Genomic DNA, 11,416 nt, shown 5'->3' with positions numbered 1-11,416 from the left:
GGAGCAGTATAGACCCAGTCTGTTCATTATATACATTATATATATATGATGTATTGTTACACCATCAAAAAAGGAAATTATATTATTTTATGCTAATACAATTGCTCAGAGAAAGAGATTTAGTTTAACATGTAATTCTCAAAAGGTAAGGGTCTGAATTATTGACACCCATGTTTCAATTCTCCAGCACCCTCCCATTGGGAGGAAAACGACACTGAAATGTTTTATGAGATTAGAGAACACATTGGGTGGGATCTTAGACCATTCCTCCATACAGAATCTCTCCAGGTCCTTAATTTATTTTGTCTGCGTTTGTAGACTGCCCTGTTCAATTCAAACCACAGATTATCAATGGAGTTCAAGTCCGAAGACTGAGGTGGCCGTTGAAAATGTTGATTTTGTGCCCAATTAACAATTTCTTGTGGATGTTGATGTCTTGCTGGAAGATCCACTTATGGCCAAGTTTCAGCCTCCTAGCAGAGAGGTAACCAGGTTTTGGGCTAAAATATCCTGGTAGTGGGTAAAGTTTACTTATTTATTTTATACAGTAATTTTTGCTAATCTTTATCAAGGTTATCAATAACTATGTGATAATTTTGATATCTAGTTATTTGACTGAATCAGGAATACAGATGTGGAGTAGATGTTGAGTTTGTTTTAAATTCTCATAAAAAATCTTAACTAATCAAACAACACTTGTTGCTCTTTGTACGTGTTGATATAATATTCTTATTTATTGGAGAAGAAAAAAACGTTTCCCTAAACTGCTTTATAATATTAAAATTCAATGAAGAACAAAAAATGTTTTCCCTCCTCAACTGCGTTTACTCCCTCCAGACAGCAGATGCGATATGTCTCTTTCAGGCGATGTTTCTAGTGTGACGTATAATCTAGTGGACGGAACGCTTCTTCAACAACTGCAGCCACCTCGGTAGCTCGCTAGGCAACAAAGTCGGAACATTCAAGTTCTTTAGACAATTTCGTGTTTTATTTGCCACTATGATTTAAACGTACTTATGTGGAAACAACTAGCTACCCTATTTAATTTAATATTTACGTTGTAAGTCAACTAGCTGGCTTGTTTAGTTAGCAGTAGTCTAGTCGCTAATGCTAATTGGCTATTATCCCCGACCATGAGCTCACTAAGTTACTCTCCTCCTGCTAAAGAAGAGGCTGTCGTGAAAGAGGAGGAGGAAGAGGAGGCTGTTACAATACAACAACATTTAGAGGGTGAGGCTGTTACAGTGAAAGCAGAGGAAGACGCCTTCAGAGTGAAAGAGGAGGAGGAAGATGCAGTTTTTGGAGTGGAGGAGGTTACTGTCACAGTGAAAGAAGATGAAGACGTTTTTGGAATGAAGGATGAAGAGGGGGAGATTACTGTCACATTAGAGGAGGACGAAGAAGAGAAGACTGGAGAACTGATTAACACCAGTAAATACAGTGAGTACTATCTAATAAAACAGGGACATTGATCTGATTAACACCAGTAAATACACTGAGATCTATCTTATAAAACAGGAACATAAACTTTGCAGTTGTTGAACTAATGTGTGATTTTTAAAAGGGCGTTCTACACTTGAATATGTTTTTGTACTGTTGGAATTTTTCATGACGTCCTCCAGTGATTAAAAAAAATCTGTTGAAAAGTGATATATAAATACAGTAAAGTATAAACACACTAAAGGGAAATAAATGTTTGAGCAAAATAGTTTTTTTTTTAGACAACTGCAAACTAGCAGGAGTGAGTGATGTCATAGTAAGGCCTTCACAGAGTTGGCTTGATGGGAAGTCGTGATGTCATCCAATAGCCGACTGATCTTCATGTGAATCTTCATTATTCTTTTTAAAATCCTTCATGTTCTGTCAAGTTGGTTGTTCATCATTGCTAGAAAGCCATTTTCAAGTCTTGCCATAGACTTTCAAGACGATTTTAGTCCAAACTGTAACTAGGCCACTCAGGAACATACAATGTCATCTTGGTAAGCTCTAGAGGTCGACCGATTATGATTTTTCAACGCCGATGCCAATATCGATTATTGGAGGACCAAAAAATGCCCATACCGATTAATCGGACGATTCTTAAATGTAATAATGACAATTACAACAATACTGAATGAACACTTATTTTTAACTTAATATAATACATCAATAAAATCAATTTAGCCTCAAATAAATAATGAAACATGTTCAATTTGGTTTAAATAATGCAAAAACAAAGTGTTGGAGAAGAAAGTAAAAGTGCAATATGTGCCATGTAAAAAAGCTGACGTTTAAGTTCCTTGCTCAGAACATGAGAACATATGAGAGAGCTGGTGGTTCCTTTTAACATGAGACTTTAATATTCCAAGTTAAGAGGTTTTAGGTTGTAGTTAAAGTATTTATAGGACTATTTCTCTCTATACGATTTGTATTTCATATACCTTTGACTATTGGATGTTCTTATAGGCACTTTAGTATTGCCAGTGTAACAGTATAGCTTCCGTCCCTCTCCTCGCCCCTACCTGGGCTCGAACCAGGAACACGTCAACAACAGCCACCCTCGAAGCAGCGTTACCCATGCAGAGCAAGGGGAACAACTACTCCAAGCCTCAGAGCGAGTGCCATTTGAAACACTATTAGCGCGCACCCCGCTAACTAGCTAGCCTTTTTTCACATCGATTACACCAGCATAATCTCGAGAGTTGATAGGCTTGAAGTCATAAACAGCTAAATGCTTGAAGAATTGCGAAGAGCTGCTGGCAAATGCACGAAAGTGCTGTTTGAATGAATGCTTACGAGCCTGCTGGTGCCTACCACCGCTCAGTCAGACTGCTCTATCAAATCATAGACTTAATTATAACATAATAACACAGATAAATACGAGCCTTTGGTCATTAAAATGGTCGAATCCGGAAACTATCATTTCAAAAACAAAACATTTATTCTTTCAGTGAAATACGGAACCGTTCTGTATTTTATCTAACGGATGGCATCCCTAAGTCTAAATATTGCTATTACATTGTACAACCTTCAATGTTATGTCATAATTATGTACAATTCTGGCAAATTAATTACGGCCTTTGTTAGGAATAAATGGACTTCACACAGTTCGCAATGAGCCAGGCGGCCCAAACTGCTGCATATACTGCTGGCACGGACCGCAAGAGTAATGACACAATTTCACTAGTTATAAGAAATTCATGTTAGCAGGCAATATTAACTAAATATGCAGGTTTAAAAATATATACTTGTGTATTGATTTTAAAGAAAGGCACTGATGTTTATGGTTAGGTACATTGGTGTACAGTGCTTTTTTCGCAAATGTGCTTGTTAAATCATCACCCGTTTGTCGAAGTAGGCTGTGATTCGATGAGAAATTAACAGGCACCGCATCAATTATATGCAACGCAGGACACTAGATAAACTAGTATTATCATCAACCATGTGTAGTTAACTAGTGATTATGTTAAGATTGATTGTTTTTTATAAGATAAGTTTAATGCTAGCTAGCAACTTACCTTGGCTTCTTGCTGCCCTCGCGTAACAGGTAGTCAGCCTGCCACGCAGGCTCCTCGTGGAGTGCAATGTAAGGCAGGTGGTTAGAGTGCTGGACTAGTAACCGGAAGGTTGCAAAAACGAATCCCCGAGCTGACAAGGTAAAAATCTGTCATTCTGCCATTGAACAAGGCAGTTAACCCACCATTCCTAGGCCGTCATTGAAAATAAGAATTTGTTCTTAACTGACTTGCCTGGTTAAATAAAGGTAAAATAAAAAAAGAAAGAAAAGTGTGAAATAAGCAACCTAGAAATGGAGTTTACTCCCCTGAGATTTCCCCCATTCACATTCAGAATATATTGTGAAAAACTAAAATCTTTGCTCACCATTTTTGCTCCAGGCGTCCATAACTAGCGGTTTCCTCATTAGCAGGGAGGAGTTGCCACAACCAGATTATGTGCATCGCCCACGTACTACAATTTTATTAAACACAGAAATGGGCCAATATTGGAAACCAAAAGTTGTCTGGCACACTGCTTAGGGTTTCAACAACTTTAATACCTTATTTCTTGCCTACATTCATCGATTTTACTACTAATGTGAAAACAAGACTAAATATGACTTCTTGCTCATTTTAAGACAATTGTCAAATAATTTTAACATTCATTACAGATATCAATTGTTGTCCAACATCATAGCTACGCTGTTGGCATCACCTTTTACAGTGGATTTCCGCTGTTGTGGGCCTTTAACCATCTGTCTGACTTTGTCGTTCACACAGGAGAGAGGCGGGGCTATCATGGATCTTCTGGGGAGCCTCAACAACATCATGATGCTGACAAGGCAGAGAAGAGTCTCTCCACATCAGAACTCCTCAGGAAACACCAGCAGAGACTCACAGGGAAGAGAACTCACTGCTGCTCTGACTGTGGGAAGAGATTCACCTCATCAGCAGGCATTAAAATTCATCAGAGAATCCACACAGGAGAGAAACCTTTTAGCTGTACTCAATGTGGGAAGAGTTTTTCTCAGTCAACCAGCCTGACATCACACCAGAGAACACACACAGGAGATAAACATTTTTTCTGTGGTCAATGTGGGAAGAGTTTTGGTCATTCTGGCGATCTGACAGTGCACCAGAGAAGACACACAGGAGAGAAACCCTATAGCTGTGATCAATGTGGGAAGAGTTTTGGTAAATCTAGTCATCTGAAGGTACACCGGAGAACACACACAGGAGATAAACCTTATAGATGTAATCAATGTGGGAAGAGTTTTACACAGTCAACCAACCTGATATCACACCAGAGAACACACACAGGAGATAAACCTTATAGCTGTGGTCAATGTGGGAAGAGTTTTGTTACATCTAGCAGTCTGACTATACACCAGAGAACACACACAGGAGATAAACCTTATAGCTGTGGTCAATGTGGGAACAGTTTTGTTACATCTGGGCAGCTGACTGTACACCAGAGAAAACACAAAGAATAGAAATCTAATAGCTGTAATCAATGTGGGAAGAGTTTTACTCAGTCAAACAGCCTGGTACGACACCAGAGAACACACACAGGAGTGAAATCTCATAGCTGTGACCAGAGATAATCTGATAAAAGATCTCTGATCAAATATCAGAAAGTACATACATGAAGGAGTTGTTTCATCATATCAACAAATGTATGTCACAATGTAGAATGTTTTAACATTGTAGTAGGAGTATTTTGATAATGTCACAATGTAGAGGTCTAATCGTTTGTCACCTGTTCTATTGATTTTATCATGATATGGATATTTGCCTAAGGGGGAAAATCCAGGCTCTGAAATGGAAGAGTACTATTTATCTGATTTAACAAAAAGTGATTAACAAAAAAAGAGTTGTTACACTTACCACGTTGGTGACCCACTTGAATCAAAATGCAACACTTCAAAATGTAGCTAGATGTTTTCTACAAGTTGTTCTCTAACCAGTGATGTACACATTATTCCCAGATTCCGTGTGATTTTTGAGCTATTAGTTTTAACAGGACGTGCAACCTCATCTCCCTCCTCTCGCACAATTGATTTCAACATGATATTGATGAGTGATGACAAATAAGTGTTGCGTTCCTTTGTTTAGTGACCCCTAAATTTAAATGCATCACTCCAAAATGTAGCTGACTGTCTTCTGCAGGTTGTCCTCTAACCAGTGAGGTAAAATATATTTTTAGTTGTGTTAGTTTCAACAGCACCTACAACCTGAATACCCACCTAATTGATATCAGTGATTTATTACTACTTGTCAAAATAATAGCGTTTCTGATGCTTGTGCAGTTTATAAGGAGCTTGTTTAACAAATGCAAGTAATATGAATATTGTGGCAGATGTTTGTGTACATTTTATGTTTAGGTTTTCAATATATCACAAACTGTTCCTGCATATTGGTTATTGATTTAGACATTTTAAAACTGTGTTTTGACATTGGGGCTATCCCACCTAGCAAAATGTAATTGAAAAGAAGACGATGCCCGATGCCCAATATTTGTTCGGTTGTAGTTGAAAATATGTATTTTTTACATTATTTTCAAAACAACCTAATTTCAACGTACTTTCAGTAGCCGAGTGGTTAGAGCGTTGGGCCAGTCCCCGAAAGGTTGCTGGATCGAATCCCTGAGCTGACAAGGTAAAAATATGTTGTAGAACAAGGCAGTTAACCCACTGTTCCCAGGCCATCATTGAAAATAAGAACACATTTTTAACTGACTTGCCTAGTTAAATAAAAAGTGGACTAGAAGCTAGTGCGTTTTTGTATTCTATAGAGAAAATTTTGAAAAAAATAATGCTATTGTATATTATTGTATATTATTATTTAGAAATATTTTTTTTCCTGTCTTCAATTGTTGACAGCCAGTAGATGCCATGTTTATATTGGTGAAGCATTGTAGTTGAATTATAATGAGAAATGGAACGTAGGACGCACAGATTGGTTTCACCTCGTTAGTCTATTTAAGAGTGTCTGGCCCAGTGCTCCAGTTGTCTTGATATGTGGAGAGTCAACACCTTTAGTTGCTCCACCTTTCTGGTTTACTTCCTGTCTTTAAGTTTGTTGTGGGTTTTTCTTTTGTTTGTCTCTTCATGGGCAGATTTAGTTGGTCTCATGGTGAGTGTCTTTTAGGTCCCAGTTGTTGTTACTAGTCAATTTTCAGTGGACACCCTCAGTGTCTTTCAGAACCCCTCCTAAAAAACAAGCTTATATTTTGGGTTGGATATTGCATCCGATTAATATTTTAATCAATGGAATTTCCTTAGGGTGCTCATTAGTCTTCTGTTTGTTGTGTACTAAATATTTGTTTATTTTCATTGTCTTATTTGTTTTTTTCCTGTGAAGCCATTGTGTTGCATCCATGTCTGAAATGTGCTATATAAATAAAGCTTGATTTGATTCCAACAACAAAATGTTATTTTTATTTCACCAGGTGGCCAGTTGAGAACAAGTTGTAATTTACAACTGTGACCTGGCCAAGATAAAGCAAAGCAGTGTGACACAAACAACAACCGATAGTTACACATGGGATAAACAAAAGTACAGCCATTAACACAACAGAAATATCTATATACAGTGTGTGCAAATGGAGTAATGAGGTAAGGCAATAAATAGGCCATGGTGGCGAAATAATTACAATTTAGCAATTAAACACTGGAGTGATGAATGTGCAAGTAGAGATACTGGGGTGCAAAGGAGCAAAAATAAATAACAATCCAGGGATGAGGTAGTTGGGTATGGCTATTTACAGATGGGCTGTGTACAGGTGCAATGATCGGTAAACTGCTCTGACAGCTGACGCTTAAAGTTATTGAGGTAGATATTTATATATGAACCCAATGACCGACCAATCGAAATACTCTTGGTCCCTCTTTAGTATGAAAATCAGTATGTCAAAGGATAAACTACTTAAAACAGAGACAAACAAATGGATAAACCAGATCAATCCCACTTTTCAAGCCTGCTGAATGCGTGGTGGAGTGGTAAACACCACCCCCGGCTCTACCAGGGGCTTGAGGTGGTCTCCCACAGCTCTGCTTATGTCATGTTCTGTGGCCTTGCCATTCCATTTCTTGACACAGAAATAAACACATTCAGTCATATTATATGAAACACTCAAAGTAATGGATATGGAGCATCTATGGCCTCAGTTACACCTGGCACCTAAATGTGACTTCCGTCATCACTCCAAACTGCATTAGGTTCAGATCTACCAGGATGGGCCTTTGACATAGTCTGGACACAGTCAGGTCACTGAATATGCATAAGCAATGTAAAGAGATGTGTTGATTTAGTAGGGAAAAGGACATTTTACACAAATTACCTGCATAATATCAAAGAACAAATGTGTGTGCCTGAGAAGAAATGTACTTTCATACAGCCAAAAGGGGTGAGAAACTACACCAATATCAGTGGACAATTTGCACGAATGTAAATAAACATAGATGGAACATTTTACCTTTTGATGACGTGAGGAACTGCTAAGGGGACATTAATATTTACCATCTAAACCATGTGTGACCTCTCACCTCTCTGGTTGTAGAAGTGTTCTTCCTAACCAGTCCCTCAACAGGTCTCTGACTGAGCTCCACCCTCACTGGGTCTTCAGAGGAGAGGAAGGCTGAGGAGGGATGGAAGGATGAATGGATCAGTCAGTCAAAAATGTGTAGAGCTGCTGTCTATGCTGTCTGACAAAATCACTATTTTAGTAGTTCATTAAAGGAAACATGGCTTCATGACTGCTGAATACCAACTATCAATCACTTAGATCATGTATTTTCAAGTAGAGATACATCCTTGGGACGTCCCTAACCCATTGAGGTTGACATTTAAAATGGTTATGGTAGGACTTAAGGGATCCCATGGAAGGAGAACAAGTCAACAGGATAGCCGTGAGGTGGGACGGAGAAGGGCCACAGTCTGGAACAAGTCAACAAGACAACCGTGAGGTGGTGAGGAGAAGGGCCACAGTCTGGAACAAGTCAACAGGACAACCGTGAGGTAGGGAGGAGAAGGGCCACAGTCTGGTACAAGTCAACAGGACTGCTGTGAGATGGGGAGGAGGGAGGAATTTAGGCAGAGGTCAGATGAAGTGAGGAAGAACTGATACCACAAAAGTTCTGCCTAGCAACAGAGGTGTAAGGAGAAGACTCAGCATAAAGGGTTAAATACCAGTAAGGAGGAGACTCAGCATAAAGAGTTAAATACCAGTAAGGAGGAGACTCAGCATAAAGGGTTAAATACCAGTAAGGAGGAGATTCAGCATAAAGGGTTAAATACCAGTAAGGAGGAGATTCAGCATAAAGGGTTAAATACCAGTAAGGAGGAGACTCAGCATAAAGGGTTAAATACCAGTAAGGAGGAGACTCAGCATAAAGGGTTAAATACCAGTAGGGAGGAGACTCAGCATAAAGGGTTAAATACCAGTAAGGAGGAGACTCAGCATAAAGAGTTAAATACCAGTAAGGAGGAGACTCAGCATAAAGGGTTAAATACCAGCAAGGAGGAGTTTCAGCATAAAGGGTTAAATACCAGTAAGGAGGAGACTCAGCATAAAGGGTTAAATATCAGTAAGGAGGAGACTCAGCATAAATGGTTAAATACCAGTAAGGAGGAGACTCAGCATAAAGGGTTAAATACCAGTAAGGAGGAGACTTAGCATAAAGGGTTAAATATCAGCGCTTGTGTGAATATGTCTTGGTCTTATGCAGCTGTGTGACTCAGTGGGTGAATAAACTTGGTTTGAGCTTTACTTATCGTCTGAGTTTTTACTCTTTATTTGCAACTTAACACAGGTGTAAAAGAAACACAGAACAGACAAGTAGGCGCGGAGTGGATTATGGTCATTGCAGTTAATTACAATGTTTTATGTGCTAAACTACATATAATATTGGCCTGTTGGAAACTACAACTCCCTACTACATCACACAGTTCAGTCTGGATCTGCAAACAGTCCGGGTAGCCATTTGATTACCTGTTTGGGAGTCTTATGGCTTGGCGATAAAAACTGTTGAGAAGCCTTTTTGTCCTAGACTTGGCACTCCGGTACCGCTTGCCATGCAGTAGTAGAGAGAACAGTCTATGACTGGGATGGCTGGGGTCTTTGACAATTTTTTGAGACCTTCCTCTGTCACCACTTGATGTAGAGGTTCTGGATGGCAGGCAGCTTAGCCCCAGTGATGTACTGGGCCGTACACACTACCCTCTGTAGTGCATTGCGGTCGGAGGCCAAGCAATTGCCGTACCAGGCAGTGGCGCAACCAGTCAGGATGTTGCTGCTGTAGTACCTTTTGAGGATCTCAGGACCCATGCCAAATCTTTTTAGTTTCCTGAGGGGGAATAGGCTTTGTCGTGCCCTGTTCACGACTGTCTTGGTGTGTTTGGACCATTCTAGTTTGTTGTTGATGGGACACCAAGGAACTTGAAGCTCTCAACCTGTTCCACTATAGCCCCGTCGATGAGAATGGGGGTGTGCTTGGTCCTCCTCTTCCTGTCCACAATCATCTCCTTAGTCTTGGTTACGTTGAGGGATAGGTTGTTATTCTGGCAACACCCGGCCAGGTCTCTGACCTCCTCCCTATAGACTGTCTAGTCGTTGTCGGTGATCAGTGTCGTCTGCAAATTTAATAATGGTGTTGGAGTCGTGCCTGGCCATGCAGTCGTGGGTGAACAGGGAATACAGGAGGGGACTGAGCACACACCCCTGGGGGGGCTCCAGTGTTGAGGACCAGCGTAGCAGATACAGTGCCTTGCGAAAGTATTCGCCCCCCTTGAACTTTGCGACCTTTTGCCACATTTCAGGCTTCAAACATAAAGATATAAAAGTGTATTTCTTTGTGAAGAATCAACAACAAGTGGAACACAATCATGAAGTGGAACGATATTTATTGGATATTTCAAACTTTTTTAACAAATCAAAAACTGAAAAATTGGGCGTGCAAAATTATTCAGCCCCCTTAAGTTAATACTTTGTAGCGACACCTTTTGCTGCGATTACAGCTGTAAGTCGCTTGGGGTATGTCTCTATCAGTTTTGCACATCGAGAGACTGACATTTTTTCCCATTCCTCCTTGCAAAACAGCTCGAGCTCAGTGAGGTTGGATGGAGAGCATTTGTCAACAGCAGTTTTCAGTTCTTTCCACAGATTCTCGATTGGATTCAGGTCTGGACTTTGACTTGGCCATTCTAACACCTGGATATGTTTATTTTTGAACCATTCCATTGTAGATTTTGCTTTATGTTTTGGATCATTGTCTTGTTGGAAGACAAATCTCCGTCCCAGTCTCAGGTCTTTTGCAGACTCCATCAGGTTTTCTTCCAGAAGGGTCCTGTATTTGGCTCCATCCATCTTCCCATCAATTTTAACCATCTTCCCTGTCCCTGCTGAAGAAAAGCAGGCCCAAACCATGATGCTGCCACCACCATGTTTGACAGTGGGGATGGTGTGTTCAATGTGATGAGCAATGTTGCTTTTACGCCAAACATAACGTTTTGCATTGTTGCCAAAAAGTTAAATTTTGGTTTCATGTGACCAAAGCACCTTCTTCCACATGTTTGGTGTGTCTCCTAGGTGGCTTGTGGCAAACTTTAAACAACACTTTTTATGGATATCTTTAAGAAATGGCTTTCTTCTTGCCACTCTTCCATAAAGGCCAGATTTGTGCAATATACGACTGATTGTTGTCCTATGGACAGAGTCTCCCACCTCAGCTGTAGATCTCTGCAGTTCATCCAGAGTGATCATGGGCCTCTTGGCTGCATCTCTGATCAGTCTTCTCCTTGTATGAGCTGAAAGTTTAGAGGGATGGCCAGGTCTTGGTAGATTTGCAGTGGTCTGATACTCCTTCCATTTCAATATTATTGCTTGCACAGTGCTCCTTGGGATGTTTAAAGCTTGGGAAATCTTTTTGTATCCAAATCCG

The 11,416-nt window shown here is 40.0% G+C and overlaps 1 protein-coding gene across 1 annotated transcript; it reads left to right on the top strand.

Annotated features, from left to right (window-relative positions):
* The first annotated feature begins 1 nt into the window (after position 1).
* LOC118938440 (uncharacterized) lies at positions 2–6,907 on the top strand. Its single transcript, XM_036942405.2, has 2 exons — positions 2–1,440; positions 4,257–6,907. The coding sequence occupies exons 1-2, from the start codon at positions 1,134–1,136 to the stop codon at positions 4,967–4,969; spliced, it is 1,020 nt and encodes a 339-aa protein (XP_036798300.1). The 5' UTR covers positions 2–1,133; the 3' UTR covers positions 4,970–6,907.
* The last annotated feature ends 4,509 nt before the right edge of the window (positions 6,908–11,416 follow it).

The sequence above is a fragment of the Oncorhynchus mykiss genome, chromosome 13 (genome assembly GCF_057628025.1).
Source record: "Oncorhynchus mykiss isolate SJ-2025 chromosome 13, ASM5762802v1, whole genome shotgun sequence".
Taxonomy (NCBI): Eukaryota; Metazoa; Chordata; class Actinopteri; order Salmoniformes; family Salmonidae; genus Oncorhynchus; species Oncorhynchus mykiss.
Note: the sequence above shows the minus strand (reverse complement) of the source record. Positions and strands in the feature narration are given on the sequence as shown.

Excerpts from the sequence above, each read along its gene's own strand:
- LOC118938440 (XM_036942405.2), top strand. The coding sequence starts at position 1,134 with ATGAGCTCACTAAGTTACTCTCCTCCTGCTAAAGAAGAGGCTGTCGTG. Across the intron at positions 1,441-4,256 it reads GATTAACACCAGTAAATACA|GAGAGAGGCGGGGCTATCAT; the intron begins GTGAGTACTATC and ends TCGTTCACACAG.